Source organism: Bufo bufo, chromosome 1 (assembly GCF_905171765.1).
Source record: "Bufo bufo chromosome 1, aBufBuf1.1, whole genome shotgun sequence".
NCBI classification, from domain to species: Eukaryota; Metazoa; Chordata; class Amphibia; order Anura; family Bufonidae; genus Bufo; species Bufo bufo.
The window spans coordinates 230559503-230579757 of NC_053389.1; the positions used below are offsets into that span (position 1 = coordinate 230559503).

Below are 20255 nucleotides of genomic sequence, written 5' to 3' on the forward strand. Positions count from 1 at the left end.
CAGTGTGTACAAATAGATAGCAGTGTACTGATCATAGTATATATTATATATCTGTACACACTGCATCTGATGAGGATAAAAAAAAGCTAAGAAACATGGGGAGACAACAGTAGCATATTACAGGGCTCATGTGCCGCTTGGAGGACACAATACCACTGCAGACAGTCACTGGTTGCAGCAGTGCATGTAACCCCATCCATTCTGGAAGTTTAAAACCAGTTCTACAAAATCCATGACCTTGTGCAAGTGTACCTAGAATTGATGCTATTTTGAAGGCAAAAGGTGGTCACCCCAAATATTGATTTGATTTAGTTTTCACTTTTGTTCATTTACTTTGTGTTTTGTTAATTGTTGATCTTGGCAATTTGATGACAGCCAGTCATGAAGCACCTCCTTCATGACTCTCCAGAAAATGTCATACTGGTCTGCCAACCCACCAATAGTTGTAAACCTTGTATGGAAACAGGGTTACAAACCATCTAGAAATTCTTGGACAATCCATGAAAATAGGGTCCTTTTTTCCAGTGTCCATGAAAATAAATAGTGTCCATGATTTATTTGAGGTTGATGGTTCTTGAACAGAGCACTGTGATTGTAATTATCACCATTTTACAGTTATGATTATATGCTGGTAATATTATAGGTTTTGTTCCTAAAAATAGTGGTTGTCTGATTTATGGGTAAATTGTCCAGAATGAATAAAAATTCAGGTTGGCAACTCAGTATAGGAATAATTAATAGTCCATTACATGCAGTCTAATAGACAGTAGAGAAACAGGGACTGGAAAGGGTGGATTTCAACCTGTTCAGTCCAATGAAATTGCACAACATAAGTGACACCAGTGCTGCCAGCCAGCCACTTATCCCACCTTAAATAAAGTCTGTTCAATTAGTCAGGAAAGACTGATTTATCATTGCCCCCAGTGGTCTGGCGTAAAAAATGCCAGCGCTGACACAGATTTCAGTTTAGGCACACAGACTGCTGGAGGATGCGCCTAATTTATGATGAGGCATGCACCTCGTCAAATTAGGCGCATCCTCCAGCAGGGTGAGAAAAATCATAGAATGGCGTAAAATGCTCGTCTATGATATTTTCAGCCCCTGTAGAGTCTACAGATATCTATGGCCAAATGAACCTGTTAGCATAACTTCCACATCCAAAATTACTTTTCATTTTTTTATTTATTTTGCAAACCAACCACAAGTCTCATAGGTGTTAGGACTACTTTATTATATTGGCACTGTTAAGTGTCATACATTTTGTATTATGACCGTATTTCAAGAATTGCACTTTTTCCATAATAATTCATTTCACATATGATCCATTGGAAGGTCAGGACAACACCCAGTAACCAGGGCCTCTGAGATGATCTTTCGAACAACGATCTTCACATAGAAAAGCCAGGGAAAAGGTCTTATGTCGCATCTGCAAAACGAAATCTCAATATAGAAAGTTTGCATTGACGTAAACGTCTGCACAACTAAATCTATGCCACTTTCCTCCCACTGTTCACTGATACACCATGTAGAATTTTTGAGTTGTGCTTTTTTTTTTGTGGGATGATCTTCTCAAAGAACATAGCAATGTAACTAAGGATATAAGAGAAATTAAAATTCATGAACAAAAATCTACATCATGGTTGGTCTTCTCAAGGTTCTGACATGAAAACGGAAATTTGAGAATAATACTGTTGGGATTCAGTGAAATAAGACTTTTACCAATGTCCGAAACGGCACATCACCAGATGTTTACTCAGCGCTGAAAACATTTTGTATAGAATTTTAATGGAGATCACAGCACATGGACTCCTCACCAATGCAGTTAAGATGCCGTTTCTTCTGTTTTCATCAAATCTTATACTATTATACTCTACTCATAGAGTTTCCATTGGTTTTATCACCAGATTCGCTGAGAGAAAATGTGGCAAGTCACAAAAAAAAAAGGACTTAAATGAACGGAATAGCATTGTCTCATGGGTTTTCTCCACACTCTGAAAATATCTTTCAGATCTGAACGTTAATAAGGTCATACATGCATTTGATACCATCATGGGTTCTCTATGTATTTACAATGGTTTCACTCCAGACTTGGGTCCGACGGTGTAAATCACATAGCTGTATGTCCTAACACTGTGATTCATCTAGTTTTGATACAGTCATCGGTTGTGTCTGGTGCTCTCGTAAAGGTTTCTGAGGCAGATATGGGTCTGGGCATGTCAGCTGCCGAAATCTCTGTAAAATAACAACATGAAAGATGCAGTATCTGCTGATAAGTCACATGAAAGAGTCAATTCAATTGAAGGCAAAAAGGAAAGTCTAGGGGTAGGATCACCCAACTAGTAGGTGGCTACTTAAATTTTTACCAACAATAATAATTACTGCTCAAATTGTGTTTGTTCCTGCTGAAAGAGCTTTCCCCTCCTAGATTAACCGCCTCAGGACCGCCGTACGCAGGATTGCGTCCTGGCGGCGGCCCTGCTATTCTGGGTGGACGCATATACGCGTCATCTCGCGAGAGGCGAGATTTCCTGTGAACGCGCGCACACAGGCGCGCGCGTTCACAGGATCGGAAGGTAAGCGAGTGGATCTCCAGCCTGCCAGCGGCGATCGTTCGCTGGCAGGCTGGAGATGCGATTTTTTTAACCCCTAACAGGTATATTAGACGCTGTTTTGATAACAGTCTAATATACCTGCTACCTGGTCCTCTGGTGGTCCCTTTTGTTTGGATCGACCACCAGAGGACACAGGCAGCTCAGTAAAAAGTAGCACCAAGCACCACACTACACTACTCCCCCCCCCCCCGTCACTTATTAACCCCTTATTCACCCCTGATCACCCCATATAGACTCCCTGATCACCCCTCTGTCATTGATCATTCCCCTGTCATTGATCACCCCCCTGTAAGGCTCCATTCAGACATTTTTTTGGCCCAAGTTAGCGGAAATTTTTTTTTTTTTCTTACAAAGTCTCATATTCCACTAACTTGTGTCAAAAAATAAAATCTCACATGAACTCACCATACCCCTCACGGAATCCAAATGCGTAAACATTTTTAGACATTTATATTCCAGACTTCTTCTCACGCTTTAGGGCCCCTAAAATGCCAGGGCAGTATAAATACCCCACATGTGACCCCATTTCGGAAAGTAGAAACCCCAAGGTATTCGCTGAGGGGCATATTGAGTCCATGAAAAATTGAAATTTTTGTCCCAAGTTAGCGGAAAGGGAGACTTTATGAGAAAAAAAAAATAAAATCAATTTCCGCTAACTTGTGGCAAAAAAAAATAATTCTATGAACTCGCCATGCCCCTCATTGAATACCTGGGGGTGTCTTCTTTCAAAAATGGGGTCACATGTGGGGTATTTATACTTCCCTGGCATTTTAGGGGCCCTAAAGCGTGAGAAGAAGTCTGGGATTCAAATGTCTAAAAATGCCCTCCTAAAAGGAATGTGGGCCCCTTTGCGCATCTAGGCTGCAAAAAAGTGTCACACATCTGGTATCGCCGTACTCAGGAGAAGTTGGGGAATGTGTTTTGGGGTGTCATTTTACATATACCCATGCTGGGTGAGAGAAATATTTCGGTCAAATGCCAACTTTGTATAAAAAAATGGGAAAAGTTGTCTTTTGCCGAGATATTTATCTCACCCAGCATGGGTATATGTAAAATGACACCCCAAAACACATTGCCCAACTTCTCCTGAGTACGGCAATACCAGATGTGTGACACTTTTTTGCAGCCTAGGTGGGCAAAGGGGCCCACATTCCAAAGAGCACCTTTCGGATTTCACCGGCCATTTTTTACAGATTTTGATTTCAAACTACTTCGCACGCATTTGGGCCCCTAAAATGCCAGGGCAGTATAACTACCCCACAAGTGACCCCATTTTGTAAAGAAGACACCCCAAGGTATTTCGTGATGGGCATAGTGAGTTCATGGAATTTTTATTTTTTTGTCACAAGTTAGTGGAATATGAGACTTTGTAAGAAAAAAATAATAAATCATCATTTTCTGCTAACTTGTGACAAAAAATTTAAAGTTCTATGAACTCACTATGCCCAAAATGGGGTCATTTGTGGGGTGTTTGTACTGTCTGGGCATTGTAGAACCTCAGGAAACATGACAGGTGCTCAGAAAGTCAGAGCTGCTTCAAAAAGCGGAAATTGACATTTTTGTACCATAGTTTGTAAACGCTATAACTTTTACCCAAACCATTTTTTTTTTTACCCAAACATTTTTTTTTTTATCAAAGACATGTAGAACAATAAATTTAGAGAATAATGTATATATGGATGTCGTTTTTTTTGCAAAAATTTACAACTGAAAGTGAAAAATGTCATTTTTTTGCAAAAAAATCATAAAATTTCGATTAATAACAAAAAAAAGTAAAAATGTCAGCAGCAATGAAATACCACCAAATGAAAGCTCTATTAGTGAGAAGAAAAGGAGGTAAAATTCATTTGGGTGGTAAGTTGCATGACCGAGCAATAAATGGTGAAAGTAGTGTAGTGCAGAAGTGTAAAAAAAGTGGTCTGGTCATTAAGGGTGTTTAAGCTAGGGGGGCTGAAGTGGTTAACTAACTCACTTTCCCAAGCACAGAGCAAGCCCTGGTCCTCTTGTCCTCCCTGCTCTGATATCTGTCATCCATGCAGGGAAACAACAGGATGCTATGATTAGTACAAATCCTTCATATCCTGTAAGACACTTCTGGAGCTTAGGAAGGTGGACTAGGCACCAGGTATGAAAAGATGCCTCCCTACACCATCAAGGATACTGACATTAACCCCTTACTGCTTTAGACCATGTACAGCCACGGGTACTTGACTGCAGCGCTGCCACGTTGCAATGCCTAATATTCTGTATCATTGCTCAGTGTGCAGTACTGTGCCTGGCCTGAAAGATTAGAGATGAGTGAATTTCTCAAAAATTTGATTCGGCCGGTTTGCCGAATTTTTCCGAAAAGATTCGATTCGATCCGAATTTATTTGTGGCGAATCGCATTAAAAACAGCTATTTCCTGGCTGCAGAGATACTGTATAGTGGTGTAGAACACTGCGCCTTGCAGTAACAAACATAGGGAGTCTGCTGTTGTAGTGAAACTATACTGTGAGTCAGTATGACATGCAGATGACAGGCGTCGCTCTTAGAATCACTGCACATTGCCCTTATTTATGGGGCCAAAACAGACCAAATAACTCAAGTGTGAACTCAGCCTTACAGGTAAATGTTAGCGTCAAGAAGAAACGCACTCCTTCTACACCGTCGTCAGCTGATCTCACATAAATGTCTACAGAACCTGTTATATTATACAAGTAGAGCCCCCAAAAGAGTGGAGAGGGTATCAGCAGTAAGTTTGTGTTGACGTCACTGATTATTTTGCCCTTCCTCTGATCCATCAGAACAATAACCCCAAAAAACGGATCCTGTCTGTTGAGCATCCGCCTTCACTCGGTCAACATTTGGTTAATAATCCATCAGTATTGCTAAAGCCCAAAAAAAAAACAGAAGTGGATCCAAAACAGAGATGACACGTGAATGGTATATTTGCATGTCTTCTGTGTTTTGTACCCACTCCTGCTGTCACGGCGCGGTGTGGGTAGTAAACTCCACACCGAACACAAGAGAGAAGGGAAAAGGTACTATGCCTGGAAACTAGGGAAAGGGGAAAGGTCACCACCTAGTGAATCCCTAAACCGAGCCCTGATTACTATCAGTATGAACAGACCTCGATGGTAGGAATGTTCATACGCAGGAAAGTAGAGCCCTATCTGACTCTAAAAGGCCCTAGAAATAGTGTCAGGACAAAGACGTCCTGTTCCTTCCCAGCTGAAGTACCAGGAGACTCCCTCAGGCCTAATACCCAGAGATAGGGAAATACCACAAACAAGAAATAAGGAAAAGACACTTAACTCCGAAGTACACAGACGAGCAGGAACTCAGAGGAGAACCAACACCATCACTTCCGCAACCAAAAAGGAGCTATCAACTGCATAGCATGGTGGGTGAGACCAGATTAAATAGAGGAGTTTGAATGACCACTTAAGCTACACCTGAGACAAGAGGTGTGGTCATACCCAGCAAAAACACAGAAACAAGTAAAACCAAAGAGGCTGTCAGATCGCATCACGTGCAGCCAGTCTCTTAAATCTTCTGGATACCAAATCATAAGCCAATTCTAATGGGAACATACAGGCCTTACAGCTGCTACATAGACAGGATCCATTTTGCATCTCATTTTTCCTTCCTTCCGACAGATCAGAAGAAGGGTCAAATAAATGATGATGTCAACCAGGCCAAAAAGGCAAAATAGTGGTCCAGTCATGGAGTGGGGAGGGGGAACAGCTTGAGTCCACAGAGTTGCCCAATGACATAGTGGTGAGGTGGAAGCAGAATGAAGAGACCACAGAGTGGCCCAGTGACATAGTGGTGAGGTGGCAGCAGCATGAGGAGACCACAGAGTGGCCCAGTGACATAGTGTTGAGGTAGCAGCAGCATGAGGAGACCACAGAGTGGCCCAGTGACATAGTGGTGAGGTGGCAGCAGCATGAGGAGACCACAGAGTGGCCCAGTTACATAGTGTTGAGGTATCAGCAGCATGAGGAGACCACAGAGTGGCCCAGCGACATAGTAGCTTGCATTATTCTCAAAGTGCAGCATTTCTAAGTGCATTTGAGATATTCAGGAGATACTCAGGAGGTAATCTGGAGGTGGATACAATCTAAAAAAGTAAGATTTGTTTGTTTAAAATCTTTCCCTTCTTTAAAATGGCAGACCTGGTTCTGTGCAGGAATTGTTGTGCTTTTATTTCAGGTTCCACTCTTCGGAGGTTTGGATGCTGTCTGATCTGTAGACAGCTCTCCATAATGCAGCAAGAAATTGCATTTTTGAAATCTGAGATTTGTAAATTAACTCTTAAACAAACTCAGGCTGGGAACGTTGCAATGCCACTGCCACAGAGGCCCCCAATAAATGGAAGATGGGTTATTGCAGGTTCTGATAGACTTAGAGTTGTTGATAGAAGACATGTCCCACAATCTGTGGCTCTCCATAGTTCATTTGCAGCACTTTCAGAGCGCAGGAGCAACATGGAGGATGGCTCAGGCACATTGGGTGAGGAACAATCATCTCCTATGCCTAAAGTATGAAAGACTGCAGCCAAAGACAAAAAGAGTAAGGTTAGGACTGATAGTAAGCAGCTGTTGGTGGGCAATTCTATCATAAGAGGTGTGAAGTTTGAGGAAAATGGTTTTGTGAGATGTCTCCCTGGTGCTAGTGCTAGCAGGGACAGACGACGTATCCTTAATATTGTTAGGCAAGCAAAGCAGGAAAGGGAGGCGGATGTTATTGTCCATCTTGGGACAAATGATCTGGCTTGCAATGAGGTTTCAAAGGTGAAGGAAGCTTTTCACATACTTGGTGATGATATACGGGAGGTTGCATCGACTGTTTCATTCTCTGCAGTTTCGCCTGTGCATAACCTTCAGCATGACAGGCAGATGTGCATTAAGGAATTCAATGTATGGCTTAGTGAATGGTCTCTGAACCAAGGGTTTGGCTTTGTGTCTCATGTTAGCTCTCGTTGGAATGGAAAAGAACTGTACAAGAAAGATGGTTTGCATCTTTCTCTCAAGGGAACGAATGTCCTCAGTGAACAGTTCAAAGTATTTGCTAAGGAGCATTTAAACTAGGAAAGGAGGGCAAAAGAGTGATAATCCAGCAGTCCGACTGCCCCCCGACACAATACCAGAAGATGCCATTAGCACATAGGTTAAGAAATGAGAAGCTCAGAGTCTTGTTTACAAATGCTCGCAGTTTAGGGAATAAGATCAATGAACTTGAGTCTATAATAGCATTTGAGAATATAGATTTAGTGGCTGTGACTGAGACATGGTTCAATGGGAGTAATGACTGGGATATAACAATACCAGGGTTCTCTCTATATAGGAAAGACAGGGAAGGCAAGAAAGGGGGAGGGGTGGCCCTGTATGTGAAAGATAGCATAAAATCTAATTTAATACAAGTTAACGAGACCAATTTAGAGTCAGTTTGGGTTACGTTGCAGCTTGATAATCATAAGGTAACTTGTGTAGGTGTGATATATAGACCACATGGCCAAGTCAAAGAATTAGATGATCTACTAGTTGAGGAAATAGCTAAAATCACATTGAAAGGGAAAGTTATCATTATGGGAGACTTTAATCTTCCTGATGTAAACTGGAAAACCAAAATAGCTAGTTCTGCCAGGAGCACAGATATTCTAAATTCCCTACTGGGATTATCTCTACAGCAAGTAGTTGAGGAGCCAACCCGGAAGGAGGCCATTTTAGATTTAGTATTCACAAATGGGAATTTGGTATCTGATATTACTGTAGGAGAAAGCTTGGGATCTAGTGATCACCAGTCAGTGTGGTTTACTATAAGTACAGTGACTGAGTCACACCACACAAAAAAAAGTTTTAGATTTTAGAAAAACTGATATAGATATGATATAATGAGTGATATATGATATGTGATATAGAAGTGTTGAAAGTCATATCTTGACAAAAATCTAAAAAAGTGTTCCGTACAATATTTAAGTAATTCTTATTCTCCGTGTAGTGTATAGCGTGTCGTAATTGTTCATATCAGAATTTATCAATAAATCCTAGTGTGGTGTCTGGTAGGATTTCATTTAAAGGCTTAATCTGTCCTTTATATCACACATCTATGCAAAGCTAAAATATGAATACACTAAAATGATCACATTCAGAGGTGAGGCTAAATGGGAAAAGCACCTGCAAAATGGGGAACCTATTCCGTGGAACACCGTTTACAGAAACATTAAAAGATCGACGGTTTCCCTCGCCCATGCATGGATTCTTTTGAAAATCATACACCGTCTCTATTACACACCAGCATTCTTGCATACTATTTACAATGACAGGAAACAGAACTGTTATAAATGTAGTAAAGACAAAGGAGACTATAAACATCTGCTGTGGGAATGCCCAGGGATAAAGGATTATTGGATCAAAATATTCCGGAAATTGCGGGATAGCTCCCCTATGAAATATAAAGCATGCATTAGTTATGTTATCCTGGGCTCTCTTCCAGAGACAGATAAAAATAAAATTGAGCAGATACTTTGGCTCCGGGGCATCGCCCTGGGCAAAATAATAATTGTTAAATATTGGGGCACTACGGAATATCCTAATTTTCAGGAGTGGATGGAGCGGATGAATAGGGTTAAGCAATATGAACACATTCTCGCCCAAACAGCAGTGAAAAAGGCAGCTTGGTTGCGGATATGGGGCAATTGGAAATGATAACACTAGGCGTAATGACAGTAGCTCCGCGGAAAAAAGGGGGTTGGAGGGAGGGAAGGGGGGGTTAAAAAAATAAGAGGGAAATTTAGTATAGGATGAGACGATGTATTATTGTTCTGTGATATCGAAATGGAAGACTGTAGATTTCTATCCTCTGTAAAACAAAATATAATTTAATAAAAAAAAAATAAAAAATGGAGTCCAGGAGAAATGGGACTACTTAAATGTGGCACTAATGAAGGCAAAAGATAATTGCATTAGGCTTGTCAGTAAAAGCAAAAAAAGGAAGAGACCACTATGGTACTCAGCAGAAGTGGCCAAAATCATTAAAAACAAAAAGATAGCATTTAGTAATTATAAAAAAAAAAAAAAAAAACAGGATGACAGGGAAATTTATAAGATTAGGCAGAGAGAGGCCAAGCAAGTTATAACAGCTTCTAAAGCACAGGCAGAAGAGAAATTAGCTCAGCCAGTGAAAAAAGGTGATAAGACATTCTTCAGATACATAAATTAAAAAAGGAAACTAAAACAAGGAATTACCAAATTAAAAACAAAAGAAGGAAGGTATATGGAAGAAGATAAAGAACTAGCTGACTGCCTCAATGAATACTTCTGTTCAGTTTTTACAAAGGAAAATGAAGGAAAAGACTAATTAATCTTTTGATGCATGTGTCTTTACAGAGGAAGAGGTTCTAAGTCAGCTGTCTAAAATTAATACAAATAAGTCACAGGGGCCTGATGGGATACACCCAAAGCTATTAAAAGACCTTAGCGGTGAACTAGCAGAACCATTAACAGATTTATTTAACTAATCACTGGTAACAGTAGTCGTCCCAAAAGATTGGAAATTAGCAAATGTTGTGCCCATTCAAAAGAAAGGTAGTAGGGAGGAATCGGGCAACTATAGGCCAGTAAGCCTGACATCAATAGTGGGGAAATTAATGGAAACCATACTTAAGGAGAGTATTGTGGACCATCTAAAATCCCATGGATTGAAAGATGAAAAACAGCATGGGTTTACTTCAGGGAGATCATGTCAATCTAATCTTATAGATTTTTTTGATTGGGTGACTAAAATAATAGATGGCGGAGGCGCAGTAGACATCGCTTATCTAGGCTTATCAACAAATTGCAGTCTTTGAGCTTGGACTCCCATATTGTTGAATAGATTAGGCAGTGGCTGAGGGACAGACAACAGAGGGTTGTAGTCAATGGAGTATATTCAGACCAAGGTCTTGTTACCAGTGGGGTACCTGTTCTGTTCTGGGACCCATATTGTTTAATATCTTTATAAGCGAAATTGCAGAAGGCCTCGATGGTAAGGTGTGTCTTTTTGCTGATGACACAAAGATTTGTAACAGGGATACACCAAATCGAAAGGGATTTAGGAAAACTAGAGGAATGGTCAAAAATCTGGCAACTAAAATTTAATGTTGATAAGTGCAAGATAATGCACCTGGGGCGTAAAAACCCAAGAGCAGAATATAAAATCAGTGATACAGTCCTAACCTCAGTATCTAAGGAAAGGGATTTAGGGGTCATTATTTCAGAAGACTTAAAAGTAGGCAGACAATGTCATAGAGCAGCAGGAAATGCTAGCAGAATGCTTGGGTATAGGGAGAGGCATTAACAGTAGAAAGAGGGAGGTGCTCATGGCGCTCTACAGAGCACTAGTGAAACCTCATTTGGAGTATTGTGCGCAGTACTGGAGACCATATCTCCAGAAGGATATTGATACTTTGGAGAGAGTTCAGAGAAGAGCTACTAAACTAGTACATGGATTGCAAGATAAAACTTACCAGGAAACATTAAAGGACCTTAACATGTATAGCTTTGAAGAAAGACGAGACAGAGGGGATATGATAGAAACTTTTAAATACATAAAGGGAATCAACAAGGTAAAAGAGGAGAGAATATTTAAAAGAAGAAAAACTGCTACAAGAGGACATAGTTTTAAATTAGAGGGGCAAAGGTTTAAAAGTAATATCAGGAAGTATTACTTTACTGAGAGAGTAGTGGATGCATGGAATAGCCTTCCTGCAGAAGTGGTAGCTGCAAATACAGTGAAGGAGTTTAAGCATGCATGGGATAGGCATAAGGCCATCCTTCATATAAGATAGGGACAAGGGCAATTCATAGTATTCAGTATATTGGCCAGACTAGATGGGCCAAATGGTTCTTATCTGCCGACACATTCTATGTTTCTATGTGGCAGTAGCATGAGGAGACCATAGAGTGGCCCAGTGGCATAGTGTTGAAGTAGCAGCAGCATAAGGAGACCACAGAGTAGTGATGTTGCAGCAGCATGAGGAGACCACAGAGTGGTGATGTGGCAGCAGTATGAGGAGACCACAGAATGGTGAAGTGGCAGCAGCACGAGGAGACCACAGAGTGGTGATTTGGCAGCAGCAGGAGACCAGGAGGAGTGGCACAATGACAGAGTGTGGAGGTGGCAGAAGCAGCAGCATGAGGAGGCCACAGACTGGCAAGATGACATAGTATGGAGGTGGTATCAGCAGCATGAGGAGACCACAGAGTGGCCCAGAGACAGAGTTGTGAGTTGGCAGCAGCATGAAGAGACCACAAAGTGGCAAGGTGACATAGTGTGGTACCTAGCAACAGCAGCATGAGGAGACCTGAGTGGTGAGGTGGCAGCAGCATCAGGAGACCACAGAGTGACCCGGTGACAGAGTGGGGAGGTGGGTGGCAATAACAATACCCGCTAACGATGGTGGGTGTAAGAAGTTACACTTGGCATCAGATGTGTGGCATCAGGCGGGTGGCAGCATCAGAATAGTAGCTGAGGCAGGTAGACAGAAGAAACCGGTCTCTTTTGTCAAGGTTTGGGTGAGGCAGCATGGATGATGTAATCTGATGCATCAGGCATTGGTGGGTGGAAATCCTGGCTGATTCACGCCTGATTCATCTTGACAAAGGTCAGTCTCTCCACATTTTGGGTGGACAGGTGAGTTCTGCTTGGGGTATCTATGGCCCCCGCCACACTAAACACCCGCTCTGATGCCACACTACTGGCCGGGCAGGACAGCTTTTCCAGGGCAAACTCGGCCAGTTGCGGCCACAAATCCAGTTTGGCTGCCCAGTAGTCCAACGGATCTTCAATGTGGGGTGGCAGGGTGCTGTCTAAGTATGCCACCACTTGCTGGTTCAGGTTCTGCTCCAGGTCTAGCTGCTGCTGCTGCTTATGAGTAGTTTCTTCACTAGGCGGGTGAAGAAAGCTGCTAATCAGCGACTCTAGACTCAAGGTGATGCTTGTCATGAACGAGCGGGTGTTAACCCACTGTGCCACGTGTCCTACCTCCTCTAAGGGAGTTGTCTAAGTGAACCCCTCGATCTTCACAGTACCCCTGATGGTGGGGATAGACTTTCATGAGGGGAACATCAGGTCGCTACCTCTTGAGGAGGATTGGCACACGAGGCAGCTGGTCCAGGAAAACCAGGTGGTACCTGAGCAAGGTACCAGAGGTACAGGCATTGTCAGCAGGCTGAGTCGTAACCAGGAGCAACAGTGCAGGACCAAAGGATGAGGCAGAGGCGAAGTCAAACAGGGAATAGGTCAGGGCAGGTGGCACAGGTACAAATCAGGCAATCCGGGTCGGCAACAGGAGAGTCAAGGCAAGCAGGCAGGGATCAAACAGGAAGCAGAGTCCAGGAATACAAGTACGAGTCAGGAACACAGGCAGATATCAGGAACCTTAGCAGGACACAAGGACCTTCACACTGAGTCATCTGGGATGGAGGCTGAGCCACTTACATATGTGCAGGAGGGCTAGGATTGGTCAGCGAGGTCACATGACCTAACCTATAAAGAACAGGAAGTGATGCGAGCCGGCAGGGAACAAGCAGCAAGCATGCTGTGGCCAGGGATGAGAGGAAACTGTGGAGCGTATTCCAGAACAACAGTACCTACACATACAGAGCCCAGGACTGCAGCGGTGAATGGGAAGCACTGGCAGCAGATCCGCAGCTGGTACCCCAGAAGATGTAGGAACAGGGAGAGGAGTACGAGAGTGTTGTCACTAGAGTGGTTATTATAGGAGAACTCAGCCCAAGTTAGCAATTGTACTTAGTTGTCGTGTTGGGCTGAAGCAAAATTCCGGAGATACTGTAGTTCTCTAATATTTGATTGACCCGCTCTACTTGCCCATTGGTCTGGGGATGATAACCAGAAGAGAAGTCCAGCTCAATTTCGAGCAGCCAGCAAAGAGATCTCCAGAGCTTAGAGGTAAACTGGACTCCGCGATCGAAAACAATATGCCAAGGTAGACCATGCAAGCTGAATGTGTGTCTCACAAACAGTTTAGAGGTTCAGCAGCCCAGGGCAGTCAGGCCAAATAAACAATGTGCGCCATCTTGGAGAACCAGTCCACGACCATCCAGATAGCTGTACATCTGGCAGAAGAGGGCAGATCTGTAACAAAGTCCATGGCAATGTGTTGCCACAGGGCATCAGGAACAGGAAAATGTAACAACAGCCCGGGTGGTTTAGTCCTGGGGACTTTATTCTGAGCACAGACGGTGCAGGCAGACACATAATCACACACATCATTAGACAGTATGGGCCCCACCAGTAGTGGCGAGACAAAAGTTCTGTGGTCTTGCAAATCCCTGGGTGGAAAGGAGACAAAGAAGGGGGGGGGGGGGGCAACCACCAAAATGGCGCCAAGGTGGATTTGACCCCTGGAGGAGGGACTAAAATTGTTATTAGGATGAATGAATAAATAAATAGATAAAATAAATGAATGTAAAAAATGAAAGGATAAATAAATGTAATAAATGAGTAGATATAGCACAAGGCCTTATCAAGGCCGGCATAGATAAAAGGAAAAGGTCTTTCTGTGGAGATAAAATCCAGGAAAATCTGAGAAACTGACTTATTTCACTGAGGAGGAGGTCAATGGGATAAAGCTCAAGACACAACCTTCCCCGCCAGGATAGTTTGTAGTATCGTGGGAATAACACGGCAGTATCCAGTACTTCTGGTGCTTTCTTTTTCATTTCTGAAAATCACAGGTGGGCTCAACGCATTTCAGGGGTTTGACAATAGATACCCCCTTCATCAGGAGCAGATAATAAAATCACAGTATATAAACTTACCAGTGAGCCTTATATAGTGGCATGTGCTGGGGAGGGGGTGAGAGGAATGTCACTTCCTGTATGTGTAAACCGGAAGTATGCGTTCCAGAGTGGTAAATAAATAAACATATAAATTATGATTTTTTATTAGTATTATTGGTGGTCATAGGGGTGTAAGGAATGCTAAGATGGATGTAAAGAGTCAAATCCTCATAGTGACGAGCGGGACGGAGGAGTACTTCCGGTTCTGCTCGTCGTGGAACGCATTAATGGAATGCAGATTGTGACGGACTGAACCGTCACTGGGGCTGCTGGAGAAGCCTGAGGGCCAGCCTCCTTCCTACAGACTATGGACCCAGAACTATGGAGACCCCCTCAGACCTTTTGGGGTTACAAGGTACTATGAACCATGATTTATGTGTGGAATTTATATGCCACATATTTACTATTGCCCATTAAAAAGGCATGGTGTGGATTCAGCAACGCAAAAAGGGTTAACTCTGCACTAAGACTCCCACTGATTGTGTTAGTGATGGGATTAAGATAGCTGATTATAGGAGCAGCCGACTCCTAGATGAGTAGATCACCCTATGATACACTCAGGAGATAATCCCATCACATGTGTCTCCTCTCTTCCTATTCATTCATTATGGAGGGGGTGAAGATGTCTGTTTGCATGTTGTTCATGGTTGATTGCGTTATGTTGTTAGACTTCGTGAACTGCATATATACTGAGTTGATCTTCAATAAAGGGAGTTCCTGTTTTACCCTTCATCATGTTGAGGCTGGTGTTTGGGTAACTGATCGACACTGGGGATTGCTATACGCTGAAGATTTGCAATACTCCCCTGGCTATAACTACTAGCTCTTGTAAGAGCTGTTCCTGTTCCTTGTTCCTGTGGTGGTATCGGTGTCGAGTGGAGTGCTTGGAGTCCTCGGGAAGCACTAGGAGCATCCATCAACTGTACCCGGTCGGAGTGCCAGGAGATCCGTTACACAGATGCTCTCCAAACTTCCAGTGGAGAGCTGAAGCGCACTTCTGGTCCGTGGAAAGCAAGTGGCTCGCGGACTTCCAGTTTGATGTTTAAAGTGCCGGGAGCGTCCGCGGCCACCGCTGGGGGGTGTTGTATGGTTTATCACATGTTCCTGTCACATTTTTCGATGGGGAAAGAGGAATACCTTGATACTGGGGTGCAAAAAAAACTAAAAATGTGGAGCTAGAATAAAAACTAGATGACGAAGAATGGGGTGTACTCTAGAATCTGTAAAAGGCCCTAAATCGATTCCAGGTAAATAAAATAAAGTAAAGAGGGGGAATTGTGTTGTCGGGGGACCTTGAAAAGCTTTTTGGTATATAAGGCTCACTCTTTATAGGTAAAATTCATAGATAAGAGGGAGATACTTGCAGGAGATGATAATATATAAATTAAGAATGTAAACATACATATAAATATGGGGGGTTGAGTCCGCACAACCCGCATGTAGGTGCATATCACTATGGCGAAATACATATACAAACGGAAAATGCAAATGTGATCGCACACTACATCCAGCATTCTGCCCTGCCTCCATGCTGGATGAGACATTGGTGTACATTTTGGCCAAAGCGTAATAAGCCACTCACCGCGTCAAGGTCGTCTCATTTGAGTGGTCCCTAACACTTGTTCCTACCTGTTTATGGGCCATGACAGCCACATAAAGTCCAGGGAATGCAGGTCAGCATGCAAGCCAAGCACACTCTGCTTTTAACCCCGTCCGGTGCCATTACAGCTTTCATCGGATCCAGGGATGCAAGTACCAACATGCATGCTGAGCCCACCATATACTTCTCCTGGAGCCAAATGGCTGGGCTCAGCATGCATGTTGGTACTTGCATCCCTGGATCCGATAAAAGCTGTAATGGCACCGGACGGGGTTAAAAGCAGAGTGTGCTTGGCTTGCATGCTGACCTGCATTCCCTGGACTTTATGTGGCTGTCATGGCCCATAAACAGGTAGGAACAAGTGTTAGGGACCACTTAAATGAGACGACCTTGACGCAGTGAGTGGCTTATTACGCTTTGGCCAAAATGTACACCAATGTCTCATCCAGCATGGAGGCAGGGCAGAATGCTGGATGTAGTGTGCGATCACATTTGCATTTTCCATACATATAAATATGCAAATAAAATTACATATAAAAATGATAGTTCATTAAGATTACAGGGGCAGATTCGATTTTAGTGAATAGAGATCATCATTAGAAATACAGGATCGTCAGGTTATCGAGAGTAGTAATAATCATAAAGATCACAGGGTTATCAGGTCATAAAAAGTAGGTACAAAATTATTAGAATTAGGAAAATCTTATATAAAATATGATAACAATAAAAATAAATCTAAGTAAGGAGGACCATTGGAATAATATATATAAACATATATATATAAAAAAATATACTGAAGTAGCATCGGGGAAAAGATGATAGGATCCATCTATCGGGTGTGGTGTATATCAATCTAAAAGCATGTGTTTTTTTTAGGGCTATGGAATAGTTGCTATATGTACCTATAAGGGGTCATAAATATGTTTTAAATGAAGATCCTTAAGTAAAATAAAAGATCCCTAAAATAAATACAAGGATGTGTTTATATGTACAGTACAGTACTAAAAACGTGTTGTTGGAACTGGATAAGAACGATTAATGAATATAGGGAGGTGGATCTATCTGTGATATAGATATATCGAAAATTGGAACTAACTACAAATTAAACAGATCATATATATATGCAGAGGGATGTATCTGGCTATGAAATATATACACTCACCTAAAGAATTATTAGGAACACCTGTTCTATTTCTCATTAACGCAATTATCTAGACAACCAATCACATGGCAGTGATCAATGCATTTAGGGGTGTGGTCCTGGTCAAGACAATCTTCTGAACTCCAAACTGAATGTCAGAATGGGAAAGAAAGGTGATTTAAGCCATTTTGAGCGTGGCATGGTTGTTGGTGCCAGACGGGCCGGTCTGAGTATTTCACAATCTGCTCAGTTACTGGGATTTTCACGCACAACCATTTCTAGGGTTTACAAAGAATGGTGTGAAAAGGGAAAAACATCCAGTATGCAGCAGTCCTGTGGGCAAAAATGCCTTGTGGATGCTACAGGTCAGAGGAGAATGGGCCGACTGATTCAGAAGAGCAACGTTGACTGAAATAACCACTCGTTACAACCGAGGTATGCAGCAAAGCATTTGTGATGCCACAACACGCACAACCTTGAGGCGGATGGGCTACAACAGCAGAAGACCCCACCGGGTACCACTCATCTCCACTACAAATAGGAAAAAGAGGCTACAATTTGCACGAGCTCACCAAAATTGGACTGTTGAAGACTGGAAAAATGTTGCCTGGTCTGATGAGTCTCGATTTCTGTTGAGACATTCAAATGGTAGAGTCCGAATTTGGCGTAAACAGAATGAGAACATGTATCCATCCTCTGATGGCTACTTCCAGCAGGATAATGCACCATGTCACAAAGCTCGAATCATTTCAAATTGGTTTCTTGAACATGACAATGAGATCACTGTACTAAAATGGCCCCCACAGTCACCAGATCTCAACCCAATAGAGCATCTTTGGGATGTGGTGGAACGGGAGCTTCGTGCCCTGGATGTGCATCCCTCAAATCTCCATCAACTGCAAGATGCTATCCTATCAATATGGGCCAACATTTCTAAAGAATGCTATCAGCACCTTGTTGAATCAATGCCACGTAGAATTAAGGCAGTTCTGAAGGCAAAAGGGGGTCCAACACCGTATTAGTATGGTGTTCCTAATAATTCTTTAGGTGAGTGTATATATATATAGCGGAAGGTGGAACTAACTAAGGTGGGGTACTTGATGGTTAGTAGTTAGTGTACTTAAGGGATTAATTCAGCCCAAAGGGAGATAAGGTATTAAGATGAAAGATCCAATACATCTCTTTCCTGCACAGTGACTGATAGGATTGGGGGATCCAAGGGAGTCACTTGGAGGAGAGAAGGATCTTTGTTGTGGTGGGTGGAAAAATGTCTCAAGGGAAAATTTCTTTTGATGTTGGAGCGATGCTCGTTCAATCTCTCACGTAGGGTTTGAATGGTTCTACCTACATATAGCAGATAACAGGGGCACTGTAAGAGGTAGATGACATTACTGGTCCCACAGCTCATATTGTGTTTGAGATAGAATATGTCATTGGAAGAGGGAATATTGATCTCTTTTCTGTTGTGGGTGATTATATCACAGCATTTACATTTCTTATTACATTTGTGTGCCGCTTTTATTGTAGGAGTGTCTTTTTCTTTTTTTGGCAGGAAAGGTTGTAGGTTCCCCTTTTTTTACTTATTTTTTGTCTTATTTTTTTTGTGAGGGAAGGTGCAATAATATTTTTTAGAGTCTGTGCTCTCCGGTAGGTGATGACGGGAAATTATGGTAACTCTTTCTTTAGGATAGGATCTTTACGAAGTACGCCCCAGTGTTTTTTCAATATTTGTCGGATCCTCATGTGTTCTGAGTTGTATCTGGTTGTCAAATTGAATTGGAATTTTATTGAAGCGTTTTGTTTTGTGGGATCTAGATATTTTGGTTGGAGGGCCTCTTTCTGGTTTATTTTAAGGGCACTTTTAGTTGACTCCTCCTACTCATCAATTTTTTGGGGTAGCCCTTATCTAAGAATCGGTGTTCAAGGATTTCAAGTTGTTGTCTTCTACACTGTCCTCCGTACAATTACTTTTCATTTGGCTGTACAGGATATTTCTTTTCCATTTTTGGTGGTGGCAACTTGTGTATTCCAAATAACTATTAGCATCAACCTTTTAAAAATGTGTTTTGGTGGTGATTTTATTAAAGGTTATAGTCAAGTTGATATCGAGAAAGATGGCTTCCTTGGGTCTGTATTCAAGACTGAACGTTAGACCCCAATTGTTAGTGTTGAGTTTTTGGATGAATGTTTGGAGTTATTCCACATTACTGTCCCAGATGAAAATGATATCATCAATATACCTACGGTAGAACTTGATGTTTGGATGGGAAAGTAGGCCAAAAGTCTCTTCAAAGTACCCCATAAAGAGGTTGGCGTAAGATGGCACGAATTTTGCCCCATAGCGGTCCCTTTGACTTGGATATAAAAGGTTTAATTAAAAATAAAGTAATTGTGATTTAAAATGAATTTGATAGATTTTAAAATAAAGTCTTTTTGTGCTGTGGGCATATCGGGATCTGTTGCTAAAACCTTACTGATTGCTAATATCCCTGGGTGACCAGTCAGTTTGGAGTTGTGCCCCCAAGCTAGAATAAGTTTTCTCTTGGTAGATGGCACAAATTTCTTCACGGGAGGGATGACTTTCACCAGGACAGGAGCCACTGTGATCAAGCGAGCAGGATCTACAATGTACTGGGGCTCCTCCTGCTGGTCGGAGAAGTCAAATGACCGAAGCAGAGCAACCGCCTTGATGTTCTTCTCGGCCCGGCGAAAGTGAAGCTCAAAATCAAAATGGGAAAAAAAGAGTGCTCATCTGGCTTGGCGAGGGTTCAGACGCTGGTCTGTCTGCAGATATGTAAGGTTCTTGTGGTCGGTGAAGATTATCACCGGATGCTGGGCCCCCTGCAATAGATAACGCCAATAATTCCTCTCAGCAGGGGAGAAGAGCTTGGAGGAAAATCCAGATGTAAACTTCTTGCCCTTGGAACCTTTCTGTAGTAAAACAGCAGCGGCTCCTACGGAGGAGGCATACACTTCTAAAAAGAATTGTCGGGAGACATCGGGATGACGCAGAACAGGTGCAGAAGCAAAGGACCTCTTTAATTGTACGAAGGCAGCCTTCGCCTCAGGAGTCC

The 20255-nt window shown here is 42.4% G+C and overlaps 1 protein-coding gene across 2 annotated transcripts in view; it reads right to left on the minus strand.

The window, feature by feature from the left end:
* Positions 1-1275: 1275 nt before the first annotated feature.
* Positions 1276-20255, minus strand: part of LOC121004237 (sodium- and chloride-dependent GABA transporter 2-like) — a 112488-nt gene continuing 93508 nt past the window's right edge. For both annotated transcript variants that reach the window (XM_040436406.1, XM_040436399.1), the window contains exon 15: positions 1276-2232. In XM_040436406.1, coding sequence (XP_040292340.1) covers positions 2125-2232 — 108 coding nt within the window. In that variant the 3' untranslated portion in view covers positions 1276-2124. The remainder of the gene's footprint in view (positions 2233-20255) is intronic.